The sequence below is a fragment of the Camarhynchus parvulus genome, chromosome 2 (genome assembly GCF_901933205.1).
Source record: "Camarhynchus parvulus chromosome 2, STF_HiC, whole genome shotgun sequence".
NCBI lineage: Eukaryota > Metazoa > Chordata > Aves > Passeriformes > Thraupidae > Camarhynchus > Camarhynchus parvulus.
In genome coordinates, this window is record NC_044572.1 from 31,810,414 (window position 1) to 31,827,694 (window position 17,281).

At 40.4% G+C, this 17,281-nt stretch overlaps 1 protein-coding gene across 1 annotated transcript in view; it reads right to left on the reverse strand.

The window, feature by feature from the left end:
* RAPGEF5 (Rap guanine nucleotide exchange factor 5) overlaps positions 1-17,281 on the reverse strand; it is a 157,099-nt gene that overhangs the window by 12,633 nt on the left and 127,185 nt on the right. Inside the window, exons 17-23 of the mRNA XM_030971095.1 lie at positions 15,812-15,961; positions 13,114-13,211; positions 11,238-11,360; positions 9,864-10,042; positions 6,559-6,649; positions 3,888-3,938; positions 2,711-2,798 (exon numbers count right to left, since the gene is read on the reverse strand). Of these exons, the coding sequence (XP_030826955.1) occupies positions 2,711-2,798; positions 3,888-3,938; positions 6,559-6,649; positions 9,864-10,042; positions 11,238-11,360; positions 13,114-13,211; positions 15,812-15,961 (780 nt within the window). The remainder of the gene's footprint in view (positions 1-2,710; positions 2,799-3,887; positions 3,939-6,558; positions 6,650-9,863; positions 10,043-11,237; positions 11,361-13,113; positions 13,212-15,811; positions 15,962-17,281) is intronic.

Below are 17,281 nucleotides of genomic sequence, written 5' to 3' on the forward strand. Positions count from 1 at the left end.
TTCACCTCCCTCTGTGGGACAATGACTGTGACGTCCTCACTCAAGTCCCCAGCAGTGGACAGCCAGAGAGGTTAAACGCAAGACACCAACGTACAAAGTACAAAGCCTTGAAATCAGCATCATGCCTAGGGGAAACACTTTTGTGTAGTGTTGTTGGAGGGAATTTGCAAAGGCCACAAAAAGGTCAGAGGAAAAGGAAAAGGTCTATATTTGGCTCCAGGAAGAGAGCTGAACACAGTGTAATGAACTGGAGGGAGGGAATATCAAGCAAAATAAATGTTGCCAAGTTAAGATACAATTAAAACAGTAGCTCAAGGCCATTTTCTCTGTTTTTCTAATGCGTATTAGGTCAGAAGTGAGACCTATCTTGGACATAAAGTACCAAGAATATGAATAGATTCCCTGTGGGAGTGGAAGCTCTGACTTCAATAGTGCACCCTCCAGGTTACTGACAGCACTGGCAGGAGCACCACAGCCCTGACCAGCTCTCCTGCATGTGAGGGTACCCCGGAGATCCATGAGCAGAAGATGCTGGAGGAATGAGATGGCACTCCAATAGCATTACTCCTGAACAGTCCCAGCTGTGGATGCCAGTGGGAGAATGGCACACACTGAGTAGGACCAGCGTCCCTCTCAGCAGAGGTGTCAGCCTCCAGCCCAGCAGTCAAACTGTGCCCCTCAGCATGTCCTCACCTCTAGGACTCCCTCTGATACCCACACGGACCCCACGGTTTTGGGGGATTTCAGGAGAGGAAACCTGCGGAGAAGCTTTGTCACACACCGCCCCCCACCCACCTCTACCTTCACCCTCTCTCAAAACAGCCAAGCTGATTTATTTCCTTGGGTTTCAAAGGCTCACTCTGTGCCTGAGGGGCATTTTGTAATTGCTTGGAATTGAAATGCTAAACGGCTTCAAATGCTGCTGGAAACCCGGGGCTGGGACTCTGCTGGGGGGTGATGGAGAGCCTCTGTGCCCCTAGGGTGGGACAGACAGGATGCCAGCCTGGACATGCAGAAAGCACAGCACATGCTGCCAAAACCTCCAGCACCTCCCCTACCCCCGGGCTGCATCCTAAAAAGAGAGGGAAAGGAGGGAGCACGACCTTCTGCACCTCCTCTGCTGGGCTGCTTGGGGCACCCAGCGAAAGGGACACAGAAAGGACACGACTTCAGGACACAGGCAGTGCTTGTGTCTGTATCAGTGCAGTTAAAAACTGTCCATCACTTCTAATGAAAAACCTATACTGGAAGCAGAAATTTTCACACAGCTTTTTAAGTCATTGACAGCAATGTGTGTATCTCTGAGGGCAGAAGGAACAGAAATTTGCTTTGCAGCCAACAACTAAGAGTCTAGATAAATTCAGTGGAGCAGAAAATTGCATCTGAACTAGGTTATAAGGGTATATCACAGTATTTTATTACACATTTGAAAAATCTGCCTGATTCTCAAAAGCTGTGTCTGTGTGCTGTGAGAGCTCTGCATTTAAATTTAATTAACTTTTAAAAGGACACTCTGAAGTTATTTTTCATAATTTAAGATATTTCTTTTTTTAATTGAAACTACTTTTGTTCCTATTGTGATGAAATACAGCAATTTGCTGAGTTATTAATGATTTCTGTGTTACCCATTCCTATTTTACTGGTCTTGAAAATGACCTTAATACAAATATTCTCGATATGGAATAAATTCCATTGCACTGTACAATATTCTAGGAATTGACAACCTTGGTAACATCTCCTTATGGACCACTGTATTGAAGGACATTACTGCATTAATTTCAAAGTTTTCTTGCTATCTCCAATTTAAGTTAAAGATAAAAATGTTGTCTAGGTGCACGTTCTTTATACCCCAAATTGTAATGCCATGCAAACATCATCGCTACAAGTGACTTGTGTCTGCTGCTTTTGTTTGCAGGCAAGACATACTCCAGAACACTTTAAAAATATTGATTTTGAAGCCTTGATAATTGTATCCATCTGAATTAATGCAAACTCCTTTGATGTGTGCAAAGAGGGGAAGTGTCTGGTGGCTCCCAAACTGTCACCAACTGATCTGGAGAACTGCCTTCAAACATTTCACAGCAGCAGGTTGGAATAAACAGCCTAAAGAGAACACTTTCAGAACACAGGAATAAACAAATGAATTTGCCATGTTCAAAGACTAGGCAATTAATAAATAATGACTCCAAGACAATGGAATATTTGAAATACTTGCCACTTAATTAGCTGCCCAGCTCATTGCATTAGCAAGTAGTACTTTATTTTAAGAGTCTTTTTAAAAAAATATTTTAGATAGTAAGATTTTATTTATCTCTTTCAGACCTATAAGAGACTTGGAAATCTCCTCCTCTAGCAAGGAGGCATCTCCAGCAGGCACCTCAGAGCAGCAGTATGACCATGGCCACTGGCTCAGGGGCCTGCAGGGTCACACTTCTCCACTGAAGGGCATGTGGCCAAAGCAAAAGCACACAGCTCTATCCACACTTGACAGGACACCATGAAGTTTTAAGACCTGTGTGAAAACTGGGATCTTCCCACTGTCTTAAAAGGAAGTTGTTTATTATCCAGACCAAGTGCTATCTTGTCAATACCACTATATTGTCACATACTCATCTTAAGAGCATCCAAAGGAAAAATCACCTTACAGAAGGTGGTTAAAATCACTTATTTTAATTAACAACAGTGAAGAGCAGCCAAGCTTTAACATTACCTTTCAGAAGTAAGGGCATGAAGGGGATTTTCGGAGATTTCATTTTCTTGAATGCATCTCTGTAAGCTTTGTGATTCAGAGAAGGATCCTACAAAACCATTTGAGTAATAGACAGAGAAATCAATAGGCTATAAAAAGAGCAATTCTAAATCCATTACAGGCTTATGATCTGAACATGATTTAGATATAAAAGGTTTCTTTGGGATGCAAGGTAGCTAAAGGTTTTCTAAGCCAGCTGACATGCTAAACTGAACAGGAACGTAAACAGTGAAAGGAACAAAAGTAATTATGTTCCTCTAGATGAAGCAGTGCTAAATTGAGAGGAAACTGCAGAATAGATTCACTTGGACTGCTCTGTAATTTCCCCTGCTCTGAATTTCCCCACAAATTTCTATTAGCAAAATCCCTTACTATATAGCACAAAATGTATCCCCGAATGTATTGCTGATTAACTTCTTCAAAAAAACCAAAACAAACATCACCAAACAGCAACAAAGAATCCCAACAAAAACTGCTTTAAGATCCATGGAGAATGCTGGAGACTTTCAAAGAAAATAAGGTAGCATGTTTCAGTGGCATTGTGTAGGCAATTCAAAAAGTCATCTCAATTTCCAATGTAAACACCAGCTCACACAGAATCTTTAAAACACATTCATTTATAATGAACTCCAAGTACAGAAACATGACAGCTGGTAAAGGCTGCATCTCCTGTTCCCCGTGCCAGGCAGTGATCTTACCATGCACCCACTTCCGTGACAGCCAGAGGAAACATTTGTTTATTCTGCTTTGATAATGCTGACAAAGACCCTCAAGCCTCACATTTTGACATTTGTTTTTTTAAAAATTGAGCTGGTCTCTTTTTCTCCTGATCTGCAGCTTATTGCTTCAGAGAAAGGTTGATTAGCTACCAGGGAAAAAGAACAGCTCCCAAATTGATGCTGGTGATACTACATTTGCCTCTCTCTGCCCTTCCTCCCTCTGTCAGGCACACAGCCTCTCTCCTTTTCATGTTTGCAGACCACCCTGGAGCTCTGGAGAGCCACGTGGCCTTCAGCAGATCACGGATCTGACATGACAAGTCCAACTCCAGACAATAACAGGCAGACTCCAAATAAATTAGGAAGAAGGAAGGCAGGTGAAGCTAGCAATGTTCTTCTGTTGCCACCATCATACTTACCGTCAAACTTTCAAGTTCAGTGAAAAGTTTCTTGAACTTCCCAGGAATTTTCTGAAGTGTTGGAAAACAGAGAGGGAAAAAAAAAAGAGTGAATTTGATTTAGGCAGAAAAATGCTGAGGCATTTTTTTTCCATGAGACTGCTCTGGGTGAAGTGCCTGCTGAAAGCACCAACAGGCACTTAACCCCAGCTCCTCAGCTCCCAGGGCCCTCATTACAGACCATGTTCTGTGCAAGGCCAGCAAGGAACTGGGCCCTGCAGCCTCATCTTGGGGACCTGCATCCTCCTTTTATGGAAACTGCTTGTTAGCAGCCGGTTTTACTTTCTTCCTCAGCTTCCATGACTAAACATCCATATCAAGCGAGATGCAGTAACACAGGCTGAGAATTCAGAAACTGATCACATCCATGTTAAATCACTTGTTGTAATCAATCTTGCCCCAGAATGTGGGTTCTAGAAATTGACAGGTGTCACTCTCAGTGCTGTTTTATACATCATGCCAGTGCTGATCAGGGTTAGCACTGGCAAACACTGGTGCCAATGTGAGACATTTCCTTAATAAAATGATTACTCTGTCTCTGGTATCTGCTCCTAATCCCACAGGGAGGGGCATAAAAGACTTTCTAAGGGAGCCCAGGCACAAACTAGTCTTGCCTCTCATGTCAATACCTGCTCTACTCCACAAGCATCCACTTTCTTTGTCTCTAAAATGCTTTAATGGATTCACATCACTACACTCAAAGCAATCCTTTGCAATTTCAATTTTCATGCTGGTATTTCAGACTTGAAGGACGGTGTGTGGACTTTAAAGCCTGTCTATTTTTTCCAGCTATTGTAGTTAGTCTAGTAAAAGAGATCCCCTCCTAGAACAAATCCTGTCTTGTCTTTGTCCTTAGATCCTGACAGCCACAGTGACATCACCAAGAGAAAAGAGATTTGGAACAATTAGATTAAGTGGATGTGTACAATTAAAATGCTAAAATGATTGAACATGGAACTGCAATTGCATGTTTTTTTCTATCTTAAATCTAAGAAAGTGAGGCTCATTAAAACAGCGGATACTGTAGAAAAAAAAGTAGAATATACTTGGGAGCATACTACTTGTTTAAGAAATCAAGTGCACAGCCAATATGATTTAGTCTAAATGGCTGCTTAGATTTAGGTTGTTTCATTTACATGTGTAAGAAATTATAATTAATTTAAAAACATTGCTCTACTTTCTAGAAGTCACATTACTAATGCAAATAACCTTCTGCTTTTGAAACTTCCGGTGCAATGAAGTCTTACAATAAAAAAAAGAAAGGATGTGACTTGATAAATATTTTATACACAGAAACATGACATATTTACAGTGGTACATATGCAGAGGCACTCTTTGTTCCAACAAGCAATGCATTCTGCTCTTCCTGAGAGAAGTCCAGCGGCAGCGCATGATCTCCAGAGGCCTCAGCACAGAGCAGAGTTCTGCGAGGCTCTGTGCAGGAGAGATCTGTATCATTGCCTTTCAGACCATACTTGGTCTCTTCCACTCTCCTGCCAAAGCCCAGAGAAATGGAATGAAGGCAACTTAGCAGGAGGCCAGGGCAAATGCTCTCCAGAGGTGTTTCAGGGATACCAGAGGCAAGGGCTCTGTATCATTGTCCTCAGGTATGTAGTCTTTCTAAAACTTTATCTCTTATTTAAGTCAGCTCTTCCTTGCATATCTGAGTCCCTGTAAACAATCACTGTCCTTGTTTCTGTGTGTGTCAAAGCCTCAGACATACAAGTGATGTTTCCATATGTGTGGTTTGAGCTGAGGGGGCAGACTTTGCTCTGGACAGTGTCAGACAGGTTTGTAAGTCTCTAATGGCCCTCTGGTCCCAGCTGTTGGTGCTCAAGCATATCTCCAAGGCAGGAGATCACAGCCCTTCTCTGTCACTCTGTATTACACATTGGTATTTTTGGAGTCCTGCCCACCTGTGGTGTTAAGGGTATGAAGGAGGGATAAGGCTTCAACCCATCCTGCCCAATTATTTCTTCCCCAGTATTTGGTTCATCAGCAGATACAGTAAACTTGCAGATACTGTAACTCAACATGGCCATTTGGATGGAAACAAAAAAAATCACAACATAAGTACAGATCCCAGTGGGACCCTCCTTTAAACACACTCATACTCTCTGTAGCAACCAGTAGCTTTTTAAGCAAATAATCTCTGTTCCCCAGTATGCTCCTTACTCATGGCTCATTTCCTAACTTCGTTGTTCAAGAGGAGCAGCTGCGAAAAAAAAACCTGATGAAAGACAACTAAAGAAGGTTTATTTCTACTTTGTTGTTTTGGCTTTTTAATTAAATTATTCCATAATAAGGTATTGCTTGCTTGGAGCCACCTTTGTAAGACTTTCTGTTCTGAAATCTACTTAAAATGCTAGAATAATTTACTTTGTTTTAAGGGGATAAGATCTCCATGCTTTGTTCTTATTTAACACTCTGGAAGGACACATTTAAGTGGTTTTTTTTAATACCTGCGTATCTAAGGTTTCAGGTCACAAAGAATTTTCTCCACCAACATTCCCTCCATGTTTGATTTCAGCACGAAAAAATAATAATCAGAAAGAAAAGGTAATTCACCAGCATACATCTTTTGTGCAAAATGGTTTTGACAGTGTCTGAAAGATATAAAGATGTGTCTTACCTCCCAGGTCTGAGACAGCCGGCTGACAGATGCAGTGTTGAGACCCATAACAATTGCAAAGAATGAATTCAGATTTCTTTGGGCTTTACAGCTGAGGAATGAAAATATGATTTTTTTGTACTCAGAATCAGCAGTAAATGGAATGCATTCGTATCCTAGGTTACTGAGTCTCATTTCAACCCTCAGACTAACATACAATCATCTTCCACATAATGAACTCATTAAATGTTCTCTCATAACCACCTGCAGTCTAGGTGATGGGGTCTCTAAGAAGTTTTTTAGAAAACGTTCTACTGTCTCATCAACCCTGTTGTTGGCAGGTTAATTTTTTCCCTTTGCTGTCAAAAGTAATTTTCCCTTTTCAATGTTCAAGTTACTCCCAGCTGTCCTTTACCATACAGAATAATTCCTTGACCTCTATTCTGTTTTATAATAAATATTTTCATCCTCTTTTTCATCTTTTCTGTAAATTGTACAACATAGGTTCCTTCAATTTCTCATTGTAGTTGTGGCCTGCAATTTGCTTATCCATATTGTCATGATCCTTCACTGAATTATTTGTAATTTATTTTAGCTCATATTTAACCCTTATTTCCTTCACTACTTTCTCATGTAGTGAGACAGTGAGGAGGGAAGAAGAAATATAATTACTGTTCTATGTTCTTATGCAAGCATAAAACAAACAGCAAATTATTTATTTGGAACAGCATCACATTTTGTCCTTTCTTTTAATTTGTCATATATTATCATCCAAGGACCTCTGTCACAGTGCTGTTCTTTACAATCATGCATTTATTTCTTCAGCTCAGTATTAGCATTCTGTAGCTGAATTACTTGGCATCTATCTAAATTAAATCTTATCCTACTGTTGTTTGCACATGCCACTAGACTCCTTAGATAATTCTTTTTTTTCCTATCTATCCTCCAATGCATTTGCAATCCCTCATCATTTTATTGTCTGAAAATCTGGTTAGTGCTCAATTTACATATGCCTATAAACCAGTTGCAGCTGGTACTGGTTCCAGTACAGATCCCAGTTTGCTTGATTTCTCTATTTTTTAACATTTTACTGTATACAATCAGACCATGCTTATTTCTAGTTCATTAGGAAACTTGAAATCCTGAAATACTGAGTCCTTTTAAAACAAAAAATATTGCCCTGTGTCTTGCAGATTTTTGGAGACTGTACAAATATATGGGTGCATTTGTGTGTGAGAATGCAAATACTCTTTTAAGACAATTTAAAGTTCCACTGGTTTCACTGGGATTTATCATCAGTACATGCCAAGGCCTTAGCCTGGAAAATGGCCAGAAGTTGTTAGAAGTTTTATAAAGCCTACCCTTATCACTGTGTACTATCTTGAGACAGTGTATTTCTCACTTCACTTCAGCTGTCTTCGAGTTAATCCTAACTTTGTTGCTTAGATTCTTTTTATCATGAAAGCCAGGCAGCTCCCAAAGGCAACTCATTTCAAAACAAGGAAGGTGTCCAATGCAGCCTGCATGAACTGTCTGTTGGGTGGACCCACTCCTCACAGCAAGCTGTGCAGAGAAGGGATGTCTCTCACAGCCAGCCACTGCTTGCTTGGGGAGAAAAAAGGCTGCTGTTGTAATCTTTTTGTTCTAATCTTACCTTGACTTGTTTCTTTAACTCCCCAGGATGTTTTTTTCTAAAAACATGCTAATTAATTTTGTTTATTGAACCACTTGTCTTCTCTTTTAGACTACTCATCAACAGAAGTATATGGATTTGTTTTCTAAAAACTCTGTCTCCCTTTTATGTATTGACACACTTGTGTAAAATGCTTTCCTCAACAGCAAAGCACACAGATAATGAATATGAAATCTTGGTCCTGGTGGTTTCCTGACCAGAAAAAGATTCCTGGCTGAACCAGTGAGCAGAGAACAGGGAGCAGCCAGAGCTGTTCATAGCTCCCTCCCTCTCTGCCTTAGTCGTAAACAGAACCTCCAGCAGGAGGGCTGCTTGGCTTGTCTCATGGTGTGTTCAGCACACCATCCTTCCATCCTAATTGTTCCTGTCTCATCAACTCTTCTAGAACTGATGAGATACAGTGGTGTGTTCATTTAGAAAGCAGCTTTTATGACAAAAAAAATCCTGTGAAAACTACACATTCTCTTATTTCATTACCTACATTCTCCATTGGTGGGTGCTTCTGCAATACAGGGAGAGCCTGTCTACTGTTTACTGACAACTGTATTTGGTCACCATAACTTTAGCTTTTCACTTAACAGAATGGGATCCATAAAAATAGAGTAACACTTTAGTCTGGTAATAATTGTATTCTTATTCATGTAGGACTGACACAAAACTTTTTCTGGGATGCAAATTAATGCTACAATGGTTCAAGCAAGGCACATGGAACAACCATTTTTTGGTCATTGGTACGGCAGAAAATGAACATATTACTGGATACCACACAACTTGCAAACCAAATTGGATCACATTTATGAGTTCCAGTAGATTAGATTAGAAGAATTAATTTCTCTAAAGGCACTGCTTCAGCAGAGAACAGTCCTCTGTATGTAAGTGCCTTGCAAATTAAATCAGCCCAGTTGATGAAGGGAACTATTTATACATTTTCCACAACCATGCATATTCAAATATTGCAGAAGACCAACAAGTGGAGAGAGAGGTGAGAAGGATGATTGCATATATTTAAATTGCTCCATTTCCTTGGTTACTAAGACAAAGAGTGATTTCAGAGAAATCTCCGTGTATAGTATATATTTGTATACTATTGCAAGACATAGAAAAAATGCCAGTACTACCCAGTAACAGTGGAAGAGCAGACTGTCAAATCTAACATATGAAAAAGCCTACCACTCCAATAAGTGAAAGAGTACTCCAGAGAGGATTACAGGGGGCAACAGCTTATTGCAGTTAGGTTCCTCTCTAGAGGTAGGACTTTCAAGTTTATAACAATGTTTTGGTTTCTCTATCTAGTCTTGTGTGACTGTTGCACTGCCAAAATAGTTCTGTCATACGGTCCTCAGGTTACCTCAGCTCAGAAGGAGTTATCTCTGCTCCATCAGGGACATTGCAGCTGGCACTGCAGACACAGCAGCTAAGCTGCCCAAGGGAGGTTTGAGCAGCACACACTCCACCATGCTAGTTTTGAGCAGGCTCTGCTGTTGTTATCTATGGACTGTTTTATTTAGGAATGCTAGCCACACTATCAAAACACAGGATGGTGAATTAGTTTTCCTTCCTTGCTTCTCTACCTACTTCTTGTCAAACAAACCATGTGAATTCAAGGATTTCAGTTGCAACACCAGCAACTTACTGGGCAGCAATCTTGATGAACTTTTTCACTAGCTGCACACGTTTGCAGAGCTGGCTACAGAGGAGTATCTCGGTGGCGACCCAAAGCTGGACCTCGTTGCATCTTTGAAGCAGAAGACTGAGATTCTCAGTGTTTTCAGCACTGCCCTGTCTGCTGAATGTGAAGTATATCAGCTCTTGCTGTAAGACATTGACAACATCAGTAGAGATATAGAAACAATTTAAATATAAATGAACTGTAAATTATTTAAAACTATGTTTTTGAAACAAGGTCTGGTCACAAATGGTTATTTTTTCATTATCCATGAGCCAATCACAAATGGTTCAGGTTTGGCTTAGCGAAATCTAGAGACTTATTACAGAAGGCAGGTGGACTGGAAATCTTGCAAGATATGCTTTTCTTGTTAGAATTCCCAAGGTTCCATTTCTGGCTATAGCCAGGTATAAGACATAAACAACCTATTTCTGTGTTTCATCACTTCTGTTCCAGTATGAAAAATCAACCATATCAAACCACGGCAGAATCTGAAAAATTTCTATTCAAACTTGTTTCTGTATTAGCCAATTTTTAATCAATAGAGGTGTGGGTCTTGATTTCTGTTAAAAAAAAACCCCAAACGTGGCCAGTTTCAAATTTAAAGTGTCTAAACTGAATAAAAGAACCCAAAATGAAAGAAAAGGAAAGCATCTGGTGAACAGCAAGGCAATTTCACATTCATTTTCTCAGAAACCCCACATGCTTTTCAGTAAATGGTATTTTCAAGAGAACTTTTCTACTGTTAACTGTGTGTTTTACACAGCAACCCAAACCAGAACCTATCAAAGTCATTGAAACAACCCAATGGGCCCTGAAGTGCACCATTGTCTCATTTAATAAAGCCTGCCCAGTATTCTTCATCTCACTGCAGCCTAACAAGAACAAGGACAGTGATGTGACCATCTGAATTGCCGAAACAATTCAGAATTGTGAATTCTTTTGTGGCTAAAGTGATACGAAAGACAACTCTTTCTGGAATTCCATATTTACTGAAACACTATCAAGTGCACAGAACATTTTGCATATGTAGCACATTCACAGAGAAGGTTTTCAGAACATAATCATGGTCTTCTACTCTTTTGAGGCAAATCTCAATAGAACACATCAGGTATACAGGGAACATATAAGATGCCCAAACACAGGAAAGTTACAAACCTCTGACAATTCTTTTCAGTGTCAAGGACTGCAAGGTAACCCTTGGACCTGCGACCACTACTGAGAGCTGCCAAATCATGCTGTCATGAATGAAGCAAGCAGCCAGGAGTACCAATGCTCTGCCACAATGATGCAATGCTGCATGACAGTAATATACCTGGAAGGGGATGTGGTGCTTCTTACCTCGTGAATTGCATTGAAGAGGCTCCAGTCAAAGTTTGTTAGTTCTAAGGCAAGATCCCAGGTGTTAATTCCCAAAATCCTCACAGATCTTTGCTGCAATTCCTCAATTTCAGAAAATGGGCTCTAAATGAACAGACAAGAGCAAAACAAATTCCTCAAAAAATGCCAAAGCTTCTGCAATGAAACAGTTACTGGACTAAGCTACCAAACAGAGCTGAGCAGGTAATCTTCTCTAAGTGCACTCTGAGGGCTTTTTTCCCACTAATCAAAATGAAGGAGCTATAACCTCTTTAATAAATAGCTTGAAATGGGAAATGGGTCAATAGGATCAATGATTTGCTTTGGAGAGTGAGGCCTTCTCCCTCTCTCCTTCTCTCTCCCTCTCCCAACCTTGAATACAAAACACTGGCCAAGCAGACAGCATAATGAAAATAAAATCCCTCAAACTATCAGAAAATAAAATCTAAATTAAGACACCAGTAAATTTTCTGATATAAAAGTATGATTCTAAAAACACATTGGATTAAAAATAAATGCACATAACTTGCCCCCTTGTCCACTTTTACAAATAACATAATTCCATATATTTTATGATTAATCTACCCCAAATGTAATCAACGAAGAGTAAAATGGTGTGGGTTCTGATTCATAAAAGTTACTTAGTATATTACTATGGAGTGCTGTGGTACTGCTGGCATTCAGGGTCATTTGACATTTCCATTATTAGCTGGGATTTTCAAAGTTTTGCATTTCTCTTGGCTTTTTTAACCTCATCACTCTGAAACTTGGCACATGAACCATCTGCCAAGATGGAAGATTATTCTTACCAGTTAATCCATTACTGTGGTGCTATATTTCAGACAGTTACAGCAAGTTTGGCAATTTTTATTATGCAACTAATGAAACTAGATTGGCTGGCTGTCACCTGTCTACACTGGAAACCTTCCCTTAATATCCACATTTTTAGAGATGGCTCAAAAGCCAGAGATAATGGGGATGACAGATTACAATGATAGTGGCATGTCAGCTCTTTGGGGCACATTGATCCCACAAAATGTAAATAGACATTTCTCATCCTGAGGATGAATGCACAGATCATAGAGGTACTGACAACAGACAGAAGTCAGCTGTGATACAGCCCCTACTCTTCCCTGGAAACATCTGCATAATTAGCAGAAAACTACTGGAACACCAAAGTGCCTGACTGTGCCTGCCTCACTGAGGTTTTGGGAAAGCATAGAGGGAGGGAGGTTGCAATCCTGGTTTCTAAAGACAAAGGGAAGGATGAGAGAGATCTGCTGCCTCTTGATCTGCTGACCTTCCCAGCACCAGTGAGAGGATGGAGAGACAGACAGGCAGAAGGAAAGGAGGAGGACACACCCCCAGTGCTACACACCAGCTGCCACAACACAGGGATCACTGATGGGTCTTGTGGAACTCACACAACATCTATTTCCACATGTAGCAATTCCAGGGAATTTGTTCACCACTTTGTATGATTACGTACCAGCCAAAGTGCTACAGAGGCACAAGGCAGGGCGGGGAGGAAAGAGTCACAGGAGCCCTCAATAATCCTCATCCCATCCATCCTGGTACAAACACAGGTCAGCTTTCCCAGGCTGATGTAGATTGCAAGATTTAAGCTGCACAGAAGCTTTGGTTTATTTAAAATTGATGAACAAATTCCATTACTGTTCAGTCAAATAACTGCTGTTAATGAAAGATTTTCTTTTAAAGGAATAGAGCAGCTCTGTAAGCTTTACTAAGGAAGCAAAAAATAAATTCTGCATTGAAAAAGCCCTCTGAGAGGAATACTAAGGTTTTGATTTAGAGTCAGACAAACAAAAAATGGGAAATATACAATGCCAATACTTACCAAAGAATCAGTCAGATCTTTTCGGTATACAAACATACGACTGGATGACTCCAAAGATTTTGAGATGGCCAAATCATTTGGTTGTAGCGCATGTTTTTCTGTAAAAACAGCAAAAAACCAGAAATTTCAGAACAGGACTAAAAGCTGTATACGAGAAATAAAGGTACAACTGTATTTGTGAAGCCACATCAACCTCTTAGAAGGTAACTAAGCATCAAATTCAGTCTCTGTAGGGACCAATCATCTCCAGCCGGTTCAGGCAAGATAAAGGCAAGATATGTCTGATGGACTAGAGCACAAAAGCTTCCTGCTTCTGCTTTCAAACTGCACTTCACATAGGACAGAAAGAAACCCTGAAACCCTCTGGTCTAGCCTCCTATGCCTTAAAGAACATTTAATTTCAACCCAGTGTATCTAGTATAAATGTAGTGAATTTTGTTAGAGCAGAGTGTCTCAGCCTCCAGAGACTGAGCTGTTGTGTGTCACTGGAGACAAAACCAGGGGTGGAAATTAAATCAGTAGCCACAGCCATTGAGCAGGAAAAGAAGTTTAAAGGATCCCATCACCATGAAATTCACCCCGCGGAGCAGAGCTGCATAGTCCTTTGTAACACAGTATTTATAGTAATTCTTCTAGACTTACAGCAAATAATTCAGGAAATAGCTGAGTAAAAGAGCAGGACACTGGTAGCAAACAGAAAGGACTTTTTTTTTTACTCCAGTCCAGATTACTGGTTCAGCTCTATGGAATCTTGAATGAATTAGAGAAAAGTGTGGGGAAAAATAAAGCAAAACTCCAAATACAGCATAAAAACTGCTCTGCAAAAACTTTCACTTCCTAGGGGCTCCAAGTAATTCTGGGGAGACCTGATACATGGTAGACCCAAAACTACACCAAGAACACTGACAGCTACCCTGGACTCTGCATTGTTCATGAGGAATAGGACCAGGAGGAGCCTGAGAGCCAAACATAATTTCAGACAGTTTTCCCTTTTATCCATGCTCACTTATCCACTGATGCACACAAACATTAGCTGAACTATGATTATGTTTTTTCAAGGTAATTTTGAATGAAGAGCTTGCTTATTCATTATTGGAGTACAATAAAAACAGGTTCTCCAGTGTACATACTGCTGCCCTCCAAGTGGCTGAAAGACAAGAGTTCTAAGTCACACAAATAGCAAAAACACAAAGCAGAAAAAAAAAAGCAGAGCAGGTTGGTGTTTATTACTTGCAGTAAAGGATGCATAAGAAGACACTGATATTGTTGTATTTCAAATCAACTCAGGCAATGTAACTAAGTAACATTTGAGGGGGTTATAAAGATCAGGTACAAATGGCTTTCCTACTATATCTGCATTTTATTTACTGTTTCTCATTGAAAACTAAGTGGAAACCACTTCCATTTTGTGGCTTTCTTGGGAACCAATACAGTATATTTCATTATTTATGAATGGTTGGTTTTCTTTAGCTAAGCAGGCAGTTAGAACCAGATTTATTGCTATCAGAGCAAAACTTGACCTGCTCTTGAACAGGAGAGAAAGACCTGAAAAACAGCAGCAGAGTGATTTCTCAGTGTTGCGAAATGCACTGAAGGTGAGCTTAGGCACACACAAGAGAAAAAGAGTATGCCTGAAAATGATGTAGCCTAGATGGCCTGGACACCCATGTGTGATGCTCCCAATGGCTGCTCTGTGCCCAGGATCTCAACAGGCCACCATTTCCCTGACATCCACACCAGTGCACTCAAATATAGGTTTATTTAATTTAGCTTAGCATGGAGGGGAAAAAAAGTGACCTTCCAGTTCTGAATCAAAGATACAAACAGAACAAGCCAGCACTTATGTGTATTTTATTTAACTAGACTGAAAAAGAAGTAGCAACAAGTGTCGTAACTTAAAAGACCCATCCTTTGTCTTAGGGGGTCAACACCAACTAATGTTATCTGAGAATATTGCCAAGATATTCTACACTCTTAGTCCTTTTGTAGATCCAGCATCACGGTTCTATGCACCTAGTTAAATTGCTTCCAAAAAACACCACAACCATCAAAACAATCTGACCAAGGAGCTTGAGACCTGCCAAAGACCAAAGAAGATCTTGGGACTTTGTCTGGTCCTTAGTAACACTCCACAATCACTATAGTCTTTCTTAAAAAAGACAATAAGCCCTTCTATTTAATGACTAACACTAAAACAATAGGCAAAAGATGTCAGTTACTGCTTACAAAACATTGCTGAGATTGCTCCCAGTATCTCAATTGTGCAAATACATGTCTTCCTCCTTTCAGCTCAAGAATATTTGTTACCTATGCCATAAATGAGGAAACAGCCATGCATATAGTATTTGCTATTCCCATCTCTATTTTCAAGACAAACCATGCCTCATTGCCTTCAAAATTAATTTAAATTCCAAAATAGGAGATTCATCTGTGGAAAAGAAATAAAACCTTGCAATACTGCTGGAGACTGAGAGTTCTTTACACTCCCTTCCCAGCCAGGAGATGCTACATCCCACAGTACCCAAGAAAGAGCTGTTGCCATGGAAACAAGTCTCTGGGAAGCAGCTCCTCATTGTTCCCCTGGTCATCCAGCTGTGGGCCCACAGAGGAACAGCTGTATCCTTGCATCAGAAAATGCCAGCCCTCCCTTACCTGATGCAATAAAAGGTAAGTAGTCAGATGAAGGGAAGTTACTCACCACCAGAGAATGAGACTGTCACCAGTGCCAACTCCTCCTCCGGGTATTGGATCTTTTCTGCCACGATCTTCAGAATCTCCTGAGCTGAAGTTGACACTTGAGCTTTCACACTGACATAGGAGTGCTCTGTTATATACACACGGCAGAAAACTGCACAAAGGAACAAAGACATGCTCAGCTGTAGGCAGAGATAGCTGAACAGAGCAAAGAACAAACTTGCAGACCCCACCACAGCAATGCCTCAGCTTCCTGGCTGCTGAAGGGCAGTCACTGCATCCTGACACAAAGGACATGAAACTAAGCAGAAACATCACCATTTTCCCCCTCCCCACTTCCTGTCTCTGGGAAATGAGAGAGGCATGCAAATGGAAACATAGACTCTCACAGCAATATCTATTTAAGATTTCCTACCCTGAGGATTTGTCACAGACAACTTCCTTCACTGCCTATCTTCTCTGAAACTCAGCTGTTGCCATTTTTCCTCCCTTCATTTTAGGTTCAGATAAATCACTGCCCTTTCAGTATACTTCATGTCTGCTGCAGAAATTATTTTGGACCTCCATTTCTACCTGGAACAGGAAGCTTTGCAAGAACAGTGCTCCCAGGTTTTCAACCACTCCTGATAGCTTATCTGTCTAGACATCTAAACTACTTGCCAGAGTATTTCAGCACCAGCAGACTGCCCAAAGAGACTGCCATGCAATCAGTTCTGACAACTCATTTCCTGAATCACAAGCAGCACATATAAATGGGACTGGTTTGGAGGAACTCCCTGGGCTCACTACTTCCACTGAGGTCCATGAGTTGGTTCAGCTCTGGGAATGTTGCAGTCAGCTCAGTGATTACTTTTTTCTGCTACAAAAAGGGATGTACACTCTTTCTGCCTGCCAGAATTTTAGGTTTACATCTTTTGCAGAGTTTGCCCTAGCTAGTTCTTTGAAATACGGCTGCCACACTTAAGTGGAGGAAATTGAGCTACAGACTTGCATAAATATTTTGAAAATTACATCTGCTAATCAGAATTGTCACAGCTCTTAGTTTCACACTCACTTCAGTGCTCAATTAAACTTTCAATTTCCTTCTCCTCTAGCACTTCTTATTCTAGACAGGCTGCTACCATGCCAACACAGGACAACTTTTCTTCTCCAGAACTGTTGTATTTTTTTTATTATCATTATTGACAGATGTATGTAGCAATAGCTCTTTGCTCGTCCTACAGATCTTCATGGCTTCAGGGCACTTTCATTAGTGAAGACTATGCCAGAAGCAGTTAAGAACTCTGTCCTTGAGAACAGGGTTTTTCCCTGTTGTAGTAAAGAAACAATGAATATGAGAATGAAGGAGGAACTTAACATTGAGTATTGGGGAAAAAAAGCCATTTGATTTTATAATTCTTTTTTAACCTGTCTCTGCTGACAGAGAGTAAATGAGATGCTCATTCTATGGCAGAATACTTTATCAGAATGGATA